Below are 22,796 nucleotides of genomic sequence, written 5' to 3' on the forward strand. Positions count from 1 at the left end.
GAGTTTTGATTTCTGTGAGCTGTAATCATCAAGATTAAAACAAACAAAAAAAAGGATAGAAATATTTCACTTCATGTGTAATGAATCTAGAATATATGAAAGTCCTACTTTTTAAATTAAATTACAGAAAAAAATGTACTTTTCCATGATATTAAAATTTTTTGAGATACACCTATAATTTAACATGCTATGCTAACATATAAACAATAAGTTAATATTAAGTCCCATTTTAAACTCAATATTGTCCTCTTTTGTTCAATTTCACCAACGAAAATAGGTCCAAACAGACCCACAGCAGGTCCTGCTTCTTTTTTCCTCGTAATGTGTTTTGTTGAAATGGAAGATTTATTATTTATTTTACTTATTTTCAAAAGGGAGACTTTTTTTTACACATACTTACATTAAAAAAGTTTCAATTATAATAAAGTGTTTGTTCACCCAAAAAAAAAAACCCATTCTGTTTTCATTCCTTTAAGGGTCATTGTAACTGATAATAATAATAATAATAATAATAATAGTATAATTCTGTATACCGTGAAACCCTGATATTTTCTGAGACGGTTATCATACCATGAAAATCTCATACCATTGCAACCGTATTTGGAACAAATAGAACTCAATGCCAATTGCTTCAACAGGGATGCCTCTGCCGCCAACAAGTCTAATATTTCTTGTTACTAAATTCTATTACTGAAATACCCTCAAAATATACTTCAAAGAGGAAGGAAGCTGTTGAAGAAAAGAACTAATCAGTTCATCTGCTGGTTACAATGATAATTCCATATAAATCCTACACATATTCAACCACTCATTCTTGAGAAATCGTGTGAATGAGAATCTCGGCCGGATGAACGAGCAGATGGATGGACAAACAGATGCACACTCTTTACTTTGATGGATGAGGAAATGATGGAAGAGTGTTAGTACTTTGTGCAGAGTAACAGATGGACTACAGTCAGCAACTGTACACCTACAAAGTGACCTGCCATATATGGTAACTGGACCTGATAAACTTGAGTAAGATTTGTACCTCGGTCAGACGGGAGTGTTTATGAACATTTTCTCCTTTGTGGACGGTGGGCTGGAGCTGCTGCAGTACACCTCGACTGCTGGTCAGAGCTCTGGTTAGGCGTGCAAATTTACCCCAACCTACACACATACACATACACACACACACATAGAAGACGGTTAACACACTTCAACACACTCACACACACACAATGCAACGTCCATCAGAAATGTCTCACCATAATCAGTGCACCAAGGCGGTGTCCTGAACCACATCAGTCACTATATATCAACTACACACACCACCTGGCTTAAAAAGCAGCAGTGCATTTTGGGTATTATGTCTCCATCTTTAGATACTAAGTTCACTGCAGTAAATTCGAATGGTTTCACGAGTGAACTGGACATTAACTGATTACAAAGAAGGAAAATAATGCCCTACAGTACATACAGTACATCACCATGACACATGTTGAAGGGTTTAAAACCACACCCACCTTTGTAGGAGTCATCTTCGATTGGCTGTTTGAAGGCTGTGATATCATTAAATGTGCAAAGGAAAAGCACCACTTTCTCCTGTTCATTCCGTATGGGAGCAATTTTCACAAAGAACCACACTGGAGTTCCTAAAACACACACAGATTACAGCAATGCAGATTCATACAGTTCAGCCATGACAACTGTTTGAGTGAAATTGTGAGCTTTTACAGATGGGGATGGAGTGTGAGTAGGTTAGATCTGCTATGCTGCTGCTGCTGAGTACGAATACTGGCTCTAATAGACATGGACAGACATAGAAAGAAGAGAAGCATGCTGCTGCCACAAAGGGTATGGAAGGAGAAGTGCTATTATTATTATTATTATTATTATGTTTGTTATTATTATTGTTATTTTTATTACGATTATTATTAAAAGTTGATTCCATGTACCATGAAAGTTGTTTCTCTATAACAGTTAACATGCTTTCATTTCTCAGACACATGTATATTCATGCAAATCACAGGGTTAGGACTGCTGTGTTTCTGCTCCTAATATGCACAGTCTGTGTGTATGTGTGTGTGTGTGTGTGTGTGTGTGTGTGTTGGTACTCACTATTCTTTTTGTACATTAGGATCTCAAATGAGTTCATCTCATAGTTCTCAAATGTCAGTCGCACTTTATCCATTGTTTCTCTGTCTGTGAGCTCGCCGTACATAAAACTGGCAATAAAACAACAAACGTGGATTTACAGAAAATGTCAATGATATACATTAAAGTAATGGTACATTGCACACAGTATACTACACACAGTGTTGTTTGAATATTAACATATGCAATTTCATCAACAGTTACTCTACACGCTGAAAATGAAAATTAAGCAGAATGACAAGGGTGGCAGGTAAAATCATAGAATCCAAGCAAAAGTCAGTCAATCAATTATATGAAATTGCTGTTCAGAGGAAAGCTTTAGCTATAATGAGAGATACAACACACCCTTTGAATCATGTTTTTCAATTATTATCATCTCGTCGTTGTTATAGAACACCAAAAGCAACATATAAGCAAACTTTTGTACCAAATGCAATAGGTCTTCTGAAAAAGGGTAGGAAATGTGAATATTTTTAGCTTTTGATGTTAAAGTGGATGTTGTGTATTGTGGTTGTATGCTGAGGCCAAAGACCAATTTTCAGCCCAGGCTGAACAATAAAGTACAACTAACTAACTAACTAAATTTTCTTATTATATTGTCAGATAACTTTGCTTATTTCTAGAAACAAATCTTTATAATTACATAAATAACAGCTTCTTTATTTTTACCTCCACTTCTTTATTCCTCTCTGGGGTTGGCAGGTCTGATTGTGTCTCAGTTTGAAATAATATATTCTTGGATAATAAGGATGAACTGCGTAAAATAACAGTTTGGGTAGAGATTTGGAGTATACTGTGATTAAAAATTCACATTCTGCTACCTGCAGGTGCTGCTCTTCTGCATGACCTCAGCACGGTGGTATCCAGACAGTTTGCAGAATCCATCATTACTGTAGACGATGGGCCAGTCCACGATCTGAGCATTTCCCAGCACAAAGTTTGTATCTGTGGAAATAGATACAGGAAAGAGAAAGAAGGACCAGATACACATGTTAACCATTGATTTTCTCTCAATTCCAATCTTTTCCTAAATGTGGAACAATAGTAAAAAATTATTTAAGTGCATCTTTAAAACCAATATAGCAGAGATGCAGTCCAGTTCATTTTGAGGTGAGAGTAATATTACTCCTGCCATCAGGTCAATTCCTGAGAATGGAAAGTGTTTTTTGGCCTTCAGTCTTAATATTATTTACATATTGATTTTCATTGAGGTAAGTTAAAATATAAATAAGATTTTAAAATACAAATCACAACTTGTTGAAATAAAACACATTTCTGTTAATATAAAACCACACTGAACCCATATGCTAACTCCTCACACTTCACTTACTTGTTACAACAGGTTCCTTCTTACAGGAGCTGCTCTCATTCAGAAACTGTACTATGATGAATAAGTGGATGAATGAATGGACAGATGGATTCATGGATGAATAAGTGTATTTATCGATGGGTGAGTAATTAGAAGGAAAGATGCATTAATGACTGACTGGATGGATGAATGTCTGGATGAAAGGATGTCCATGCCGTGCCGTCATGTTCCGGCGTTAACAGGATTAGGTGGGCCATGCTGTCAGCCTCCGGCAGGAACATGGCTTGAGAGGCCATTCCAGAGGCCAATGGGACAGAATATGGCTTGCTTGGGAGTCTGTCCCATCGGCCTCTAGCATGAACAAGGCTTGCTTGGGAGTCTGTCCCATCGGCCTCCAGCATGAACATGGCTTGGGAGGCCGTTTCATTGGCCTTTGACTGGAACATAGCTGGAGAGACCACCTCATTGGTCTCAAACTGGAGCTCTGGAGATGAGGTCCCCACGTTGATCTTTAGCAGGGGCTCTGCAGGGGAGACCGCCTAGTGGGTCTCAGGCTGGAGCTCTGGAGATGAGATCGCCACATTGACTTCTGGCTGGAGCTCTGAAATTGAGACCACCTCGTGGGTCTCAGGCTGGAGCTCTGGGGATGAGATCATCATGTTGACCTGTGGCTGGAGCTCTGCAGGGGAGACCACCTCGTTGGTCTCAGGCTGAAGCTCTGGAGATGAAGTTGCCAAGTTGACCTCGGGCTGGAACTCGGCAGGGGAGACCGCTTTTTAGGCCTCGGGCTGTAGCTGGGCTGTAGGGGCCACACTGTCGGCCTCTGGCTGGAGCTCTGCAGGGATGGAAGCCACTTTGTTGGCCTTGGTTAGGAACTGGGCTATGGAGGCTGCCCTGTTGGCCTCGGTCTGGAGATGCGCTGTGTAATAGGTGGTGAATGGCAGGACTGGCCTTCCCCCATTATTTTCTAAATTGAAACAAAAGTCCCCTTTTCCATAAATCACCCTCATGAGGCAAACAAATTTGGTCACACTTCCCAGACCGAGGTTACCTGTAGTGAACGGGAGAATTGCCCATTGGCGAGCTGGGCCAACAAATCGGGATAACACGAACATCAGGCACTGTCTCTCTTTGGGTTTGGGACTCAACAAACTCAAAATAAATTTGGCTCTGAATAAAAAATCCTTTCAGGTCTTAAGAGCCATCGAAGGGGTCTGGAGGATAGACAAAGGTCCATTGGGGAAATCGCACAGAATCAAATGCCGGCATAAAGTTCCCGGCGTGACGTCCCTTTCGCTCTCCTGCTGAATCCATAATTAAGCAAAGTATTCTGTCAGATAATCAGGGTGAAGATAGATGGAAGTGCGTTTAAGAGCTTTATTAAGAAGCAGGCAGACAAATCCAAAACATGTAGCAAAAGCGTAGTCAAAAACAAGCACAGGGTCGGGCAATGAGCAAATGGGCAAAACTAGGCATAGACAAGAATCACAAAACACGGGGGCAAGAGCAGGATCAAAAAAACATGAAACAAAGTACAGAGAACAAAGGCAGCAAACACTGATACAAAATACTGTGTGACTAAAGACTAAAACACAAGGTTATAAATAGACACACTAATCACAGGGATTAACACAAAACTGAGACAAATTAGGAAACAACCAATAACATTACAGGGGTGGAGACAGGACAGAAACCAAAACCAACACACGTGTCACGGTAAACAAAATCTATGTCAAAAACCAGAAGTGGCGGCTGTGACTCAGGTGGTAGAGCGGGTTGTCCACTAATTGTAGGGTTGGAAGTTTGATTCCTGGCCCACGTGACTCCACATGCCAAAGTGTCCTTGGGCAAGACACTGAACCCTGCCTTGCAATGCAGCTCTGCTACCATTGGTGTGTGAGTGGGTGAATGAAACACAGTGTAAAGTGCGTTGTAGAACACTTTGTAGACGTGCGCAGTGTTATGCTTCGGGCTACTGAGTGCGCCTCTCACTCCGGTGCTTGATGCGAGGGGATTCTCTAACAGTGATATTGTTTAAAAATCCATTATTTAAATCTGAGGCAGAACATGTTTTAGCTGCTTGACAAACCATGTAATTTCCTATTCATGTTTTTTTTCTTTTTTGAGATATCATCCCATTTAGTATCAATTGTTAGCTTAATGACAAATGAAATTAACTGAATTAGTACATCTCTGTATTTGTAATTGATTCTACTAATTCTACTAATTACTGATTTAGCCAGTAAGTCTAATTCTTTGGAAATTTATAAAATACCAGCAGTTGTTGATAGCAGGCACAGACTTTTACAGTAGCTCTAACTGTAGAGCACAGTTCTACTGTGGCTTGTACTGACACCTCTGTTCCGTGTCCATGCCATTATCTAGGTGATGTTAATGGCTCTGCTGAACTCTCTGTTCTTAGGATTTGTATATCTCTGGCTCAGTGTAATATTATACCCAGTGCACAATCAGACAGTGCGGCATAAAATACATCATGTCAACAATTAATATATTAGATCAAAGACATCAATGCCATCAAGTGAAGAATTTTTGGAAATTAATGTGACAAGAATGTCTGTAACAAGATACACTCTACTCTGGTCTAAATGGGATGGTCATCACATACAGTAGACATGTTTTCTAACTAAAACCACAATGCCACACACACACACACTCACCCCACTATGGAGGGAAAAACAAAAAAGGAAACGTTCCATGCCAACGTTTGTTATTTTACAATGATTCATTCGTCCATCCTAAGGAGATGTAACACTTTTGAATATTATCTCTATGTAGGAAGATATTATTGATGAGTGAAACTCTGTAAATTAACAGAAATTGGTATAGAACATCAGATCATTGAATGCAGAGGTGGAAAAGAGATTAAAGAGGAAGTGTATTTCTTCACGTGGTCTGTACCTGTCTGTCTACGTGATAATGTCCAAACTGAAAAGTTAAACAGAAAAAAGGAGTTAAAGCATCATACTGTGGATTTTTGGAAATACACTCTGCACAGTACACTTCTAATTAAATGTGTTTATAGGGTTAGCTAAAAGTGTACAAGAACACACTGAACCTGTGACTGCTAATAAATAGTGAGTAAGAATGGAGGATTATGTTGCAGCTTAAACAGAGATCTGTGCAGCTACATATTACTGCCAAAATAACTTGAAACTGAGCAACAAGTTTTCATGAGACCAGGTACTCAAGAGCACTCAAGATCTCAAGATTTATTTTATTTATTTGTCACAGACACAATTATATAGACTATATAATTTGTAGTGAAATTAAAACCTGGCCTACTCCTCTTTAGACTGTGAACTAAATACTAAATAAAAATTTTCAAAGATCAGAATAAATAGATATAAGAATAATAAATAATACATAAATAAGATAAGAATAAGAAATTTAAAATATATGCACAGGAATTTGCAGAAATGGATGTACAAAATAAGCAGTATGTTACGTGTAGTAACGTTGCAAAATGCATTGTGCTTGGTGTCAATGGAGTGCAGACTCTTAAGGGATCTGTATGGTGGACATGTCTGTGTTGAGGAGTCTGATGGACTCAGGGAAGAAGCTTCTACTGAGCCTCTCAGTTTTAGCCATCAGACTACAGAAGTGCTTGCCTGATTGCAGCAGGCAATGAAATGAACAGTTACCAGACAGGGTCAGTAAACTTTCTATAGCCCCAGTATAGAATGTTTTCAGGATCGCTGATGAGACCCTGAATTTGTTCAGCAGTCTCAGATGGTACAACCACTGTCTGGCTTTGATCACCTGAACTTGGATGTGATGCGTCCGGGTCAGGTTCACAGAGATGTTTACTCCAAGGTACCTGAAGCTGCTCACTCTCTCCACAGGGGTCCTGCCGATGTCGAGTGGGGTGTAGTTTCTCTGCTACCTCTTCCTGAAGTGCACAACCAGTTTCTGGGTTTTACTGACGTTCAAGGAGAGACTGTTAGCTGGGCACCAAGCTACAAGTTTCTCCATCTTGACAAAGTATTTGGCCTCATCATTGCTGGAGATGATGCTCATAAACACTGTGCCATCAGCAAACTTGATGATAGAGGTGGAGCTGTGCGGGGACACACAGACATGTGTGTAGAGAAAGTAGAGCAGGGTTCTCAGGACAGAAACTTGTGGGGCTCTGATGCTCAGGCTGGTGGTGTCAGAGGTAAACTGGCCCACTCTCACTACCTGGGGTCTGCCAGTGAGGACCCAGTCCAGGACCCAGTCACAGTGGAGAGCATTTAGGCTGAGGTCCCTGAGCTTGGAGGCCAACTTGTGTGGGACTACGGTGTTGAAGGCTCTCTATAGTCTATAAACAGCAGCCTCACAATAACAAGTTCTCTTGTTATTGACCATGTGGGTGTGGGTGGTGTGAAGATCAAAAAAGGACATGAGAGATTGTGTCCTCAGTAAACTTATTTGGATGGTAGGTGAACTGGAGCAAGTCTATGGTGTCAGGGATGGTGGAGCAGATGAGGTTTTTGATAAGTCTCTCAAAAACCTTCATGACAAGCAATGTTAAGACTACAGGACAATAGTCATTTAAGTAAGAGGGATTATTGTTCTTTGGCCCAGGAATAACAACATATTTTTAAAGCAGGTGGAGAGCACACACTTAGCTAGGGACATTTTGAAGATAGAAGTGAACAAAGCAGCTAGCTGATCAGTGCGGGATCTCAGTACATGGCCGGAAATTCCGTCAGGGCTGTCCACTTTCCTGATGGTCACACACTTCAGAGCCCTCCGAACCTCATCCTCCGAGATGGTGATCGCACTCTCATTGCTAACAGCGCTGCTTCTTTCTGTAGTGCTAGTTGGCAGGCTAGTGCTAGTTCAGTTAGCCACGAAGCACACATAGAAAGTGTTCAGCTCGTTGGCCATAGAAGAGTCAGCTCTCACCATGGCAGTGGATATGCCTCAAAAGGTGCTGATAGCCCTCAGTCCCTGCCACATGCGTTGGGAGTCATTGAATTTGAAATGATACTCTACCTGTTCCCTGTACTAGAGTTTACCGGCTTGACATTTGTATGCGGCTGCGCGCACATTCACCGTGACTTGGATTGTATTATTCACTCATAGTTTCTGATTTGAGAAAGTCCTTATTGTGTGCTTTGCTCTGAAGTTCCATGTTTCTTTTCCCGTCGCCTCCAGGGAGCTCTCGCGTGGCCATTGTTCCCCTCTGTGCCGCGTAGTATCTCAGATGGCCACAATGGGTTGGTAGATAAAAAACATTGTGAAATAGGTGAATATAGTGTTTACATATGTTCAAAAGTGTTCCTCTGTCAGAAGTGATCAGTGCAGCTGTCGTGTGTGCGAAAGGAGAAATTAGAAGTAGGTAAAAAAGTAAATTAAAGCACAGTCTAAGCGGAGTGACCAGGACGCCATCTTGGATATTATTGCCACTTCACTTGCCCCAAATAGGGTTCAGATGTATGTACTAAGTCAGGAGGCTTACTTGATTTGGCTGAAAAGTGTCTGAAATTAACATTTAATTTATTAAGGCTGTAGCTCATCATGTAAACTACACCTGGAACCTCCTACTACACTCTTTATGTGCAATGTCACAAAAGTGCTGTTTAACGTTAGGAAAATGTATGTGTATGTTTGTGATGTATGTACTATGAGCAGGGCTGCCAGATAAAAAAAATTACCCCAAATTACAAGTAGTATGAAAATACATAATTTAAGGCCAAGATCTTAAAATGGTCTTCTATTATTACACATTAGTTATTAAAAATCTTTGAGAATGAACAGAAAACACACTACCAGTTCAGAAGTCATCCAATTTAACGTATTAAGTGCACTCAGTCCCAACGGCAGTGCACCACATGACATAGTGATCATATAGTAAAGTACAGTTGTGCTCATAAGTTTACAGACCCCTTACAGAATCTGCTAAATTTTAATAATTAAAAAAATGAGAGTTCATTAAAATTGCATTTTGTTTATTTAGTAATGCTGTGAATAAGCTTTTTCACCATAACAGATGTTTACATATAATCCACAAGACACAATAATAACTGAATTTACACAAATGAACCAGTTCAAAAGTTTACATACCCTTGATTATTAATAACGTGTGTCAATACCTGGATGATCAACGAGTGTGTTTATGTGTTGTGATAGTTGTTCATGAGTCCCTTATTTGTCCTGAGCAGTTAAACTGCCCACTGTTCTTCAGAAAATCCTCCAGGTCCTGAACATTCTTTTCATTTCCAGCATCTTGTGCATATTTGACACCAACAGTAAATAAAGTAATTATTGTGTCTTGTGGACAATATGTAAACATCTTTTATGTGAAATAGTTTATTCAGGGCAGTACTAAATAAAAAACAAAATGCAATTTTAATGATCTCTCTTTTATTATAATTATTATTAACATTTTGCAGATTCTACAAGGGGTATTTATGAGCACAATTGAAATAAAGAAAGTAAAACTGCATAGGGCATTAACATTACTACAGTAACACCACACACAGCATCTATTATTCACAGTGATGTGCAATTACTCTTACAGGATGAAAAAGTCTGTATAAACTGTATATACTAATGCAGTTTAATACAGCAGTAATATGCTAATACGCTATACACCTATAAACTCAGTGTAAACTAAATATCAAATAGATAAAGGTGCTAATTCATTGAATTGTCAGTTGTAAAAGTGTGCAACTTCAAATAGCCTAATAATACTCATATAAACATTTTTTTAAAAGCTATGGGTCCCTTTCAGTGAAATAAATCAGTAACCTCCTCACAAGCACAGAAAAGCTTGCTCTCTATATATAATAACTATAATACCCGTAATAAATTAAGATTTCTACCATCATTGAAACGTATAAATATGACACAGAGCCCACTGTGGTGTGTGTGTGTGTGTGTGTGCGTGTACGTGCTTCTTACCGTTCGATCTCCTCACTATATTCTCCAGAAAAGTGTTTTGAGGGGCCACGAGCCCTCTCCGGCCGCCGGCCATCGCCGCGGCTCACACGCTCCTTTCTCCCTTTCCACTATGCTTATATCTTCTCTTCTCTTCTGTTTCCTTCTTTTTCTCTTTTATTGTATTTTATTTATTTATTTTTTAGAGTCGATGTTGTATGGGGCAGGCTCAGCGCACGCAGCAACGGCTCCGGCGTCGTCTGTCGGTCCGCGCGCACCTGCCTCCTCCTCCTCCTTTCCTCGCGGCACCTGCGGCGATGTGTGTGTGTGTGTGTGTGTGTCCTCAACTCCTTCCTCTTTGCATCGTCCTCTGTTAGTCAGTGTTCTCTAATGTGCGCGCGCCATCTAAAGAATTTCGGGAGGTGTGCTTTGGGACTGGTTTGACAGTTTGGGAGATAACAATTCGGCATTGTGTTAGATAATTTAAATGATCACACACTACCAACAAAGTTTGAGACTGATTTACAGGTAAACCGGATTTCAATTAGGATTAGATCGCCGATCTTGCCATTTTTCTGCAGCCAAAAATAACACCCTGATATTTTAAATTTAATCTGGAGCACCATCTACTGGTCATGACACTGTAGGTTACCAGATTGAACAATAAATGTACTTTGCAAATGACTACTAAAGCAAACATTTTGGATTAAACTGTTGCAATGTGTCTTATTTTTATTTGGTTTTGTATTTTGGTTTTCCATCTATCTTTCTATCTATCTACCCATCCCATATATCTATCATTCACAAGTATTTATGATCAAATGATTATTTAATTAAAAAAATTCCACAGGGCTTAATAACAATCCAAATGATTGCACACTTTAACTAATTAAATCTTACATCTTAAATGTGAGGGCAGAACATTGCAAAATCAGAGTATGGAGATTGCTGTTATGTTCATTCATAATTGTCTGGATAGAGCTCTGTCAATGCTATTTCTGGGCAAACTGCTGCAGAGGTGCAGGAAGGTTGGATGAGTTTTTGAGAGATCGAAGAGTGTGTGAGTGTCATTTCACAACACACACTTACAGCTGTTGGTACAGATGTGTGTGTTTTGACTCCAGGTACAGTTGTTAGAACTTTGTGATAAAATATTGTGTGGAGATGAGCCTAATAGCACAAACTATGATGGCAGCACACTGGATAGGATACTGGGCGTGCTAGAGTAAGCATTAGTGTACAACGCACAGGTTTCACAGACAGCTGTGCATCTCAAGCAGAGCTTTAAGCAATCTCAAGTGTATATGGTCTGTCTGAGTACTGATCACAGCACTATTGCTCACTGTAGATTGCACAGATTGTGTTTCAATTGTTACTGCCCCGGACACACACGTGAAGTATGTCAAGTGTCTAAGTCACAGATTGTGTCACAAAGCCAGATTAGTGTTGTGGATAGCCACAGTCAAAGTTCTCCTCAGGGAAACTAGAGAGCCTCCATTGGGAAGAGGAGGATGATGGGCATCTTAGAATTACCTCCGCTGCCAATGATGATATTGAAACAGTGTAGGCATTTTTGTGTGAAACTCCCAAAAACTAGCAAAGTGATTTATGCAAAACACAATGAGGACACAAAAGTTTGTTCTACACTAAAATATTAGTGGATGGACTTATCCAAGATAATTTCCTCATTAAAAACTTGTGTGCTTCATCCCTTACCTACATGTTTCATCAAACAGATAACTCCAGAAATAATAAAACTTCTTCTAAAAATAAAAAATCTTCCCTTAGCACTGGCTATGTACCTAAATCTTTTACATTAGCAGTTATAAAACCCCTGATTAAAAAAACCTGTAGGCCAATATAAAACCTGCTCTTTATCTCCAAGATGTTGGAAAAGGTTGTAGTACTACTGACATCTGATCAGGGTTGTATCTCCTTGGTTGTGTTGCTTGACCTTAGTGCAGCTTTTGATGCCACTGATCATAATATTCTTTATATACTGGAAAATGTTGTTGGCATTAAGGGAACAGTCCTCTCCTGGCTCAGGTCTTATTAGACTGATCGTTATCAGTTCGTAGATGTAAATGGAGACTTCTCTATGTATACTAAGTTAAAGTTTGGTGTTCCACAAGGTTCAGTTTATGGCCCACTAATTTTTTCTTTATATATTCTACCTCTGGGTCAAATTATTCGTAACCTTTTCTACCTTTTTTGTGGAATTTTACCTATTAATTAAAGTGAAAAATAATAAGAATAATAAAGATTTATAGTAATGCTAAAAAGTACAATTCGCTTATAGAGCCCCACAGTTATGGAACAGTCTTCCAATTAGTGTTCGGGACTCAGACACAGTCCCAGTGTTTAAGTCTAGGCTTAAAACATATTTGTTGACTCACGCCTACCCTGACTAGTCTCTCTATTATGCTAATTCCCAGTCCTAATAATCTTTTCTCTCCCTCTCTCCTTCTGCCGAGCCACATACGATTTTATGGAGATACTAGAGATCCTGATCCTTTCTGATCTCCGGACCTGCCTGATCCGTTTCGGATGTCCTGCCTCTGGATGGAGCTCTAATCTTCTCCAGTTCCAGACTGCTGGGACTACGGCTGGTTCTATGGCCATACAGAATTCATATAAGTCAATAATGAACTTTTTCACACTATCTGTTGTTACCCAGATGAGGATGGGTTCCCTTCTGAGTCTGGTTCCTCTCAAGGTTTCTTCCTCTTAAAACATCTTAGGGAGTTTTTCCTTGCCACCGTCGCCACTCACTGGCTTGCTCAGTTGGGATAAATTCGCACCTTTAATATCTGTATACCGTGTTGATATTTCTGTAAAGGTGCTTTGAGACAATGTCTATTGTAAAAAGCGCTATACAAATAAAATTGAATTGAATTGAATACAATAACCCTAACTATAATCCTAACCTAACCTTGCCTGAGCCTGACTACACAACCTCCTCCGATCAAATGTGTGTGTGTGTGTGTGTGTGTGTATATATATATATATATATATATATATATATATATATATATATATGAAATATTGGGATTACACATATATAAACCTTTAAAGGGAATGAAGAATTGGGTAAGGATTTCCATTATGCGCAAGAAATCTCTAGCCTACAGAGAATAACTACCTTGTATTGGGGACTTTTAGGTCATTGGTAGTTACTGGGATAGTAAAGGGGCCATAAGGACCAGTTAACAGTCCTAAACTAGTATGACACTTCCTTCAGGGCCTTCCCATAATGCACCTGGTTCTTTTCAAAAACTTGGTTTGCTCAATCACAAATGATCCTCTGATGAAGCCACGCCTAGGCGAACGTTAGGCCTTTCTTGCTTTTTTTTTTAAAAAAAAAACAAACTTTTGTTTTTTTCTTTTTTTTCTTATTTTTATTTGTGGATTGAAGTGTCTTTTTCAAATTTTTTTATGAAAATGCTTAATAAATAAATAAATAAATAAATGGAGTTTTAAATGGGATTCAGAGAGGGAAGGAAATTTACTAAGCATCCATCAAAGCATCAACAAAAACAACAACCAAACCCTGAAAGGAGACGGACACCAATGGAGTAAGTACAAGCCTCTTCTAAGTAAAGTCTAAAAAGAGTGTGCACACTGAAGACAAAGAAGAAGAGAAAAGGATATATACAACTTTGAAAAGAAAGCTGCTCTGTTCTCCTGTTGGGATGTTCTTCCTCCATTTGATGACTATGGCTCACCCAGACCTCAGAGTTGCAGTCCTGTGAAGAGGGAAAAGAATACAAGGAGTATTATATGCTGGAAATATTCTAAGATGTTTATCGGAGGAGTGATTTCTTGATTCATCCAGTAGATGACACCATATCTCCCTATATATACACACAGGTATATGATTTTGTGGAACAGATGCCACAAGTGTGTGTTGGACTTTTGTCATCATAAATCACTTCATGAGGCTGCAGCAATTTTTAGTCCTAAACCAGCCAAAAGGCAGAAGAGAACCCACACATTCTGGAACCCTGACACTGTCAGTAACTCTAACCCTAACCACTACATCACAGATGGTTAGAAAGCACACCTGGGTGTGAGTGTGTGTGTTTTTTTTTGGACTTCATGAAAAACCTGCTAAAAGAAGGGTTAGGACCTGCACAAACGAAAACACAAACACTAACCAGTACACCACAGAGGGATAGAAGCAAAAAGTGTGTGTTTGACGTTTGTCATCATAAATCACTTCATGAGGACGCTGTAATTTTTAGTCTTAAACCAGCCAAAAGGCAGAAGAGAACCCATACCTATTGGAACCATACTATTGGTATGAACACTAACTTTAACACCACAGAGGGACAGACCTGACAAGTGTGTGTTGGACTTTTGACATTATAAACCTCTTCATGAGGATGCAGAAATTTTTTGTCTTAAACCATCCAAAAGGCAGAAGAGAACACACACCTTCTGGAAACCTGCATGAACTCTAACCGCTACACCAGAGATGAAAAAAAGCAACAATTGGGTGTGAATGTGTGTTTTTTGGACTTCATGAAACGCTTCGTAATACAGTAGCACAGTTTTTTCTTAAACTTGCCAAAAGAAGGGTTAGAACCTGCACAAACCACAACATGAACACTAACAACTACACCACAGAGGAACAAAAGAAAAACTGTTTGTTGGACTTTTGTTATCCTAAATCACTTCATGAGGCTGCAGAAATTTTTAGTCTTAAAGTTGTCAAAAGAAGGGTGAGAACCTGCACATACCAAAACACAAACTCTAACCACTATGGGCCTCACGGTGCAGCTCCGTGCTGGGCCCCTGCAGGAGGCAAGCTAGGCATACTTGGTTGGTCTGTTCGAGGAAACCAACCTGTGCTCTATCCACACCAAGAAAGTGACCATCATTCCCAAAGATATTCAGCTGGCCCGCCATTTTCGAGGAGAGCATGCTTAAACGACAAATCCATCTAATATACACAAAGCTCTTTTAAGAGCCACTTCATTGTCTCAGAAAACTGAGCAATTTTTCTTTCCTCAGCTGTTTAAATATTTAGAGTGTGGCACAGAGAGGAAAGGACATATATATATATATATATATATATATATATATATATATATATATATATATATAATGTAATGCTTTATATTTCTAGCAACATTAGAAAAAGGTTTGTTATTAATTTGTGTACTTTTAGGATAACTATACTGCTATGTATGTTACATAATGTTTGATTGTTTTTATAGATGAGCCGTTTTTATGTCCAAACAATACAATGCACAGTAATAATGCTGATGAGCTGTGTCTGTGTAAAATAGTCCAAACCTACCTTCTGTTTCAGGCGGCATTGTGTGTTTTGCTGGATGGAGCTTGACTGTCCTCGTGTGTCCAAACTCGGGAACGGCAATTTCCAAGAAGCGGTTGTCTGTCCTAAGTGTACATTTGTAGTTAGCCCAGAGTGGTGTAAGAAATGTATTATTGTAATAATATGGATGTATTGTAATGTAATAATATCATGTATTATTATTATTTTTTAAATGTTTTGGTTTGCTGTCCGTATACCGTCTGTCTATCTGTCTGTCTGGCCGGCGTGCACACACATATATAGTGAAATCGGAGCAGCATTCAGAGTTCTAGAACTATCCGGATGATATGATTGATAACGCCGCAAATCTCGAATTTTTAAATGTTGCAGTTTCTGAGCACGCCTCTGTATTCATTTGAACGGAGGTGTATTAAATCATTGGTCTATCTAACCTTTTCATTTGGTTAGTTACTTTGTTTGTTTATCTATCGTGTTTAAGAATGTACATTGTCACAAAGCAGCTATACAGATATCTGGATGCATTATTTCAATGTAAATTTAAAAAAAGAAAAAAAATTCTGCCATGAGATGAGGGTATGTTGTTTTAAGAATTACACTGTAAAAAATGTCTGTAGTTTTAAAGCTCAGACTGAAGCTCAGTCTTTATTTTATTTTTTAATTGGCTTTTCAGTTGTCCAATATGTGCCACAACGCTGCATAATATAACGAAAGCATATTTTTAACGAGTATTTTATGTTTTAAAGTTATTGATTTTGTGTTGTCCAATCAGCGCTCAAGACGTTGCATCACGTGCACTGGCACATTACGCTTGATCTGGCGACTTTTCTGGAACAAACAAACAAGCAACGCACATACCACGCTGAGCTGATAAAAAACAAAACAACATTTCACACAAAATATGTCTGGTGATCACAAATAAACACATTCTGTAAAGTTAAAGTTCAATAATTGTTTTAGTTATTTGAATACAGCTTTTGTGTTGTAAACCATTTATTTTAATGTCATAGTAACTCACATTACATGGACCTGTTGGCTGTCTAGATAGAACGTTTTATCCTTTTAATATATAACCTTACACAATGGAAATTAATGAATTCGCTCTGAATTTTTTTTTTATTTAAACGTTTGTAACGCTACAGTTTAGCAGTCTGTCGTGATGTAGCGAGGTGAACTTCTTGTTTAAACGATATCTCGTATTGGTTATTGGTTGCGTTCAGTGTGAGTAAAGTTTTGAATATGCATTAAAATGTACACTTGCTGCTTTTGTAGTTTAACAGTGCAAAGTCTGAAGGAATATGTTCTTTGCTGCAGATTGCATCGCAACGAACCATTTTCAAATGTGTTGCAGTTGATTGCAAACAGTCTTTTTCCAAATACGCAGCATTTAAGAGCCATTTTTATCTGCGCCATAACAGCCCTATATGGAGACCCCACCACCCCAGTGTCAGGTAAGAAAAAAAAAAACAGCCATGTGTAAACCGTGCTTTCAGATTTGTAAACCGCGTGCACCACGTAAAGTTGGGTTTATATTGTACATTCACTGCACATTCGAGCTTCTCTCTTCTATTTCTCAAGAAATAAACACAAAAAATGACATAATGTGTATTGTCTTGATAATGTGTATTGAGTGGACATAGAACCAATACAACTGAATATATTTTTAAACTTTCTCCCATTAAAGCCCACAGAAGCCAATCTTTGGGAAACGCAGGTCATCAGCACTTTATGTGATGGAGTCAGTAAGGGACTGTCTAAAAAGTGCATGACCTGGGCAACTGTATAAGATTCTACTAAAGGTATAGTCGTCTACTTCACAGAATATCTAACTTGTAGTGTTAGGATACAGTGTGGATAAAGTATGTGTTTATTTTTTTATAGCATATATATTATTAATGATATACTTCTTTATTGCACATATAAACTTATTGTGCTATATAAAACCCAGGGTTAGTCTTAGCAACTATAGCAAAATGCTGTTTTTATTGCTTAAAGAATTTCTGTAAAAAAATAGAAATTAAATTCAATTTTTATCATTCACACTATATTATACTCAATTCTTCTTATCAACAACAACTCTATTTTGAAAATGATCAAGGGTTTTTTTGTTTAAAAAAGAAAAAAAATAATTAAAATGCAATAACACTGTTTATAGGAGTTACACATGTAAAACTTAATGTTCTATGATAACAGATTATTATTGCTATCAAGTACAGCAAATAGAATTTGAAATCTCAGTTTTTAATAATTTCTCTTTTATTATAATTTTAAAATAAAAACTACATTTTTATGATTTTTTATTTTGCAAAAGAGAAAAATAATAAAAAAATCAATAACTTTGACTGGCTTGCCACCTTGCCTCAGTCACGATATTTTTGAAGGTGTGTTGTCTTATGACGTTGCTCTTTATGTAACTGGTTGTAATCTGCGTTGTGTGTTTTATTTTATCCAAAAAAAAAATAGGTGGATGACAACTGGGTCGACTCTTCATTTATTGTCTGATGACACAAACTAGCAGCCTCCCTGAGTGAATCGCCCTTACACTGTGCTCTACAAAATAAACACGATGTGCGATGGTCACCATGTGCTCTCAATCCCACATTTTGAAACAAAATACAAAAAAATGACTCAAAAAAGAGGGTAAAACAACAAAAATAATCCCACAAGTAAATAAAATAGCATTATACACACAAATTAAAATGGGTATATATGTATGTAAATGATAATTTAAATAAAGATGAAACAAGATTACTGAGAACTCAAAATTAAACCTACCTCTCCCATTCAATTATAATGCGAAAGGGAAGAGGAGGAGCCAAAACAGGAAATTACACAGACCAATGACATCATGACAGTTAAAAGGGAAAGTACTCACACAAGTAGACAGCTACATCAGGTATACGTTTCCTTTTGTGTAATTCTACACATTAAATGTATGGAATACTTTCCATACCCGTTACATTTACATCAAGTACTTTGTTAAGAAGTGGTTCACTTACCCAATTATTAACTGTCGAATCAGGCAGTTCAAATATAATGGCTCTGATGTGTTCGCAAAACCTTGTGAGGTCAGTTCACATACACATGGACCTAAGCTGGCAGGTCAGGCCATTCAGAAATGGAATTTTTTATGGCTACCTGTTATAATTGGTGATAGAGTACTGGATCCTGCAAATGAGGTTTGGCAATTAACTCTACAGCTAAAGGACATTCAGTGCGTTTACATGGACAACAATAATCCAACATTAACCCGATTAAGACAATACTCTAATTGAGAAACCACCATGTAAACAGTAATTTTTTAATTACCTTAATCTGATTAAGGTCATACTCGAAGTAAACACAAATCGAATTAAGACATGTGGAGTACTCCTGTTTTAGTCACAATATTGACATGTATTAAAGACATGTAAACACCTTGAACACATTATTAACGTCATGTGAGAGTTTTCACATTTTGCGACAGGACACGTGCACACACAGCAGTGCTCAACCGTTTTACGGCAAACAAGAGAGCACAGCTGCGTCCCAAACCGCATAGTCACCTACCACACAGTAGGTGAAACACATGTATCTCGGCTACTATACAGCAGTTAAGTATGCGGTTTGGGATGCAGCCCACGGCTTCAAGCAGTCATCTATTTGCACGTACAGCATGACAAATCATTAACTGCAGTTGAAGCGTTCGTAAAAATTTTAAATAAAAACACCCAAAACTGTATATGGCACAATGACGAAGATGAACTGAACAAAGTCACTGTTGAACTGATTTGTGCTCAGAAAATTTCAGTGTCACAGGTTGCTTATTTGGATGTTCTTGTCCAAGAATAGTTGGAGTCTAGAAAAACAGCCTTTCCAGAAGTGAATCTAAAACCAAAGCGTCATCACCTGCTCAATGAGACTAAAGAGAGTTAGTTAGCAACCTTCTGAAAGAACATACTACTCTCAACGCAAAGACATAAACAACAGAGCAATCATGCAATATCAAGGAAGTTTTGTTTTGAGCATCTGATATTGTAAAAAGCTGTATGTTTATGCTTTCCAAGTATTTGGTTGATGAGTAATCCATTCTGTTAATAGAATGGTGTGCTGTCTTGTTCAAGTTATTGAATGTGTTACTTTCTGGTAAAGATTGTAATTATTCAAAATATTTGTTCAAGTTGAAGCCAACATGGAGTACATTCTTGTACTGCTGTTTTAGGGAGAAGAATATGGCTGTCAAAAGTATATATTTACTATGTTTGTGGAATTTAAATAAAAAGTGTGTTTGCTTTTCATACCAGTTTTGGGTGTTCTTGTTATATTTACAGAATTTATTTTACTCAAGTACTTTTTTCTAACAACCACAGCTGCCAGTTTTTTACTGTAAATTTTACGGGATTTTTTTTTACAGTGTACCTTCTGTTTCAGGCGGCATTGTGCTGGATGGAGCTTGACTGCCCTCGTGTGTCCACCCTCAGGAAAGGCAATTTCCCAGTAGCGGTATTCTGGGTAAGTAATATGACATGATATTACTATTAATCTCTCACTCCTTTTTTAACCCGTTCATGATAATTATTGTTGTAATGTAATAATGTATGCTATACATTACCTTTATCTTTGAAATTTCTAATAACATTAGAAATAGATTTCTATTCTCATCGCTGCTCCTATGTAACTTAATGTGTTCCATAGGTGGCCTCATCTATTTCAGTCGAGAATATCAAGAAATAGTGAAGATTACAATGTTAATATTATATTAGAAAAGAATGTGTGTACTTTATTATTATGGGGTTTTTTTTCTCCACAATATTTTTATTTTTCACTTCGTAACACTTTGAAATTGTTATGCCGTCGCCGGCAGATGGCACTGCGGCGCGGCTTTAGAGAACGCGCGTGCATGAGACTGAACTCTAGTATACGGACATGTGCCTTTGTTTTGGATTTGTTCTCTTCCTGTTCTGCTATTGGTTTATGTTCGAGGGTGTCTCATAATTGGTTCCAGCTGTTTGTACTCAAGTGTGATGATGTTGGTTATTTAAACCCCTCGTGTTGCTGTGCACTTCGTGCAGTATTTTTCGTATATGTTAATGTGATGGTGAATGCATTACGCCTGCTAAGCGGTCTTATTTTCATGTCCTGTTCTCGTTCCATGCCTAGACTTTAGTTCTACGTCTAACCTCGTTGATCTTGTCCAGTATAGACTGAGTTTCCTGTGTTTTGTCTGCTTGTTTGTAAATAAAGACTGATCTGCACCTGCTTTTGCCTCACCTCCCGTTTCGTAACAGAACCCCCCTCCAAAGGTGGTCCTCCCGGAACACCAACAAGCACCCCCCTCCAACGGCGGTCTCTGTGTGAGCTGTCTTGTGATGCATCGGAAAACAAGGTGTCCTTCGCCGGGCTGTAGATAGGCAGAGGGGTTAGGGTTAGGGGGTTAGGTTTTTGAACTGCTTGTTTCTTAAATAAAATCCCAAATTTGGGTTAATTGTGCACTGGCACATCTAATCTTCCTTCTCTTTTTTTCATATACTATACTTTCAGAATTTTATCCTATCTTTATGTGTGAAGAGATCATTTTAAAAAATTTAGAATGAACTGTGTGTACATCATTTTCTGGTTAAAAGTTGGACTATTTGGTGTAAGTCAGGAATTTGTGATTTGAGACCCCAAGTCGAATTGAGGGATAGGGATTTAACGGTTAGTTTTTAAAAGAGGTTGAGGTTGGGTTGTGGTACAGGGTATGAAATAAGAGTTAGGGTCTGGGCCCCAGATCGGGATTGGGATTTAGGTTGAAGTTAGGGTAAGGTGTAGGATAGGGAATAGAGTTTGAGGATGTGGTTTGGATTAGGGTTGGGGTTTGGGTTAGCGGTTAGGGTTGCGGTTAGGGTTAGGGGTTAGGGTTAGGGTTGGGGTTTGGATTAGCGGTTAGGGTTGGGGTTTGGGTTAGCGGTTAGGGTTGGGGTTTGGGTTAGCGGTTAGGTTTTAGGGTTAAGGTTAAGGTTAGGGTTGAGGTTAGGGTTAGGTTTTAGGGTTAAGGTTAGGGTAAGTTTTAGGGTTGGGGGTTGGCTTAGCGGTTAGGGTTGGGGGTTAGGGTTAGGGGGTTAGGGTTAGGGTTAGGGGGTTAGGGTAGGGTTAGGGTTAGGGTAAGGGTTAGGGTTTAGGGTTAGGGTTAGGGTTGTTAGGGTTAGGGGGTTAGGGTTAGGGGGTTAGGGTTAGGGGTTAGGGTCAGGGTTAGGGTCAGGGTTAGGGTTAGGGTGGTTAGGGTTAGTGTTAGGGGTTAGGGTTAGGGGGTTAGGGTTAGGGTTAGGGGTTAGGGGGGTTAGGGTTAGGGGTTAGGGGGGTTAGGGTTAGGGTTTAGGGTTAGGGTTAGGTGGTTAGGGTTAGGGTTAGGCGGTTAGGGTTAGGGTTTAGGGTTAGGGTTAGGCGGTTAGGGTTAGGGTTAGGCGGTTAGGGTTAGGGTTAGGGTCAGGGTAGGCGCTAACCTGTGTGCACTGGCCATCTTATGTCGCTCACTCCACTGGGTTTCACCCCCATGTCAGCCGGTCCATTCCCACCATTCTTTTTCTCTTTTGTTGGACTCGGTGAGTATATTTTTACGGTCATGTCGTGTCTGCATGCCGTGTGTCTTTTTTATCGTGCCTCCCGGTGGGATTGAGCCTTTGTCGAGCCTGTCAGGCTGTGGTGGAGTGACACGGATTCCCCTTCGTGCGTCGGAACCGTCCCGTTCGCGGTCCCTGATAGGGATAGGGTCTTTTTCCTGTCTGGTACAGGAGTTTGGGCGGACGCTGGGAGCGTGTCGTACTTGCGGGGAGGCCGGGAAGTTGAGAGAAACGTCCGAGAGGCTGCCCGCGTCCTCGTCGCCGACGGAGGACACATCGCTCTGCGGGTCAGTCATCGTGGACCTCGTTTGTTTTCTCTGCGGGGTGGACGTTTCGGACTCCTGTTCGGCCTGTGGGCTTTCGAACAGAGTCTCGAGGTTCAGCGGAGCTACCGTCATCTCCGCGTACTGTCTGGCCTCGTCGACCATCTGGCGCTTGAGTTTTGTACCGAAGGTACGTTCGGCCCACTGGGTGGCTCTGTCGAAGGAACGGTCCCACCCTTCGCCTCCGATCCGTTCGAGTTTGTTCCCCTCTTCGGACAACGCCTTTGTGTAGTGGCTATTCAGAATATCGATGGTGTTCTGAG

General features: G+C 39.3%; 1 protein-coding gene and 1 long non-coding RNA gene across 3 annotated transcripts in view; one reads left to right on the top strand and one right to left on the bottom strand.

Annotated features, from left to right (window-relative positions):
* The window catches only part of LOC128612441 (uncharacterized), a 39,621-nt gene extending 36,575 nt beyond the window's left edge, over positions 1 to 3,046 (top strand). For both annotated transcript variants that reach the window (XR_008386745.1, XR_008386744.1), the window contains exon 3: positions 2,964 to 3,046. This is a non-coding gene — a long non-coding RNA (uncharacterized LOC128612441). The remainder of the gene's footprint in view (positions 1 to 2,963) is intronic.
* The window catches only part of kcnh1a (potassium voltage-gated channel, subfamily H (eag-related), member 1a), a 66,273-nt gene extending 55,711 nt beyond the window's left edge, over positions 1 to 10,562 (bottom strand). The window contains exons 1-5 of the mRNA XM_053632617.1: positions 10,358 to 10,562; positions 2,958 to 3,081; positions 2,101 to 2,207; positions 1,506 to 1,634; positions 1,031 to 1,149 (exon numbers count right to left, since the gene is read on the bottom strand). Coding sequence (XP_053488592.1) covers positions 1,031 to 1,149; positions 1,506 to 1,634; positions 2,101 to 2,207; positions 2,958 to 3,081; positions 10,358 to 10,430 — 552 coding nt within the window. The 5' untranslated portion in view covers positions 10,431 to 10,562. The remainder of the gene's footprint in view (positions 1 to 1,030; positions 1,150 to 1,505; positions 1,635 to 2,100; positions 2,208 to 2,957; positions 3,082 to 10,357) is intronic.
* Between the last annotated feature and the right edge of the window lie 12,234 nt (positions 10,563 to 22,796).

Source organism: Ictalurus furcatus, chromosome 9 (genome assembly GCF_023375685.1).
Source record: "Ictalurus furcatus strain D&B chromosome 9, Billie_1.0, whole genome shotgun sequence".
NCBI lineage: Eukaryota > Metazoa > Chordata > Actinopteri > Siluriformes > Ictaluridae > Ictalurus > Ictalurus furcatus.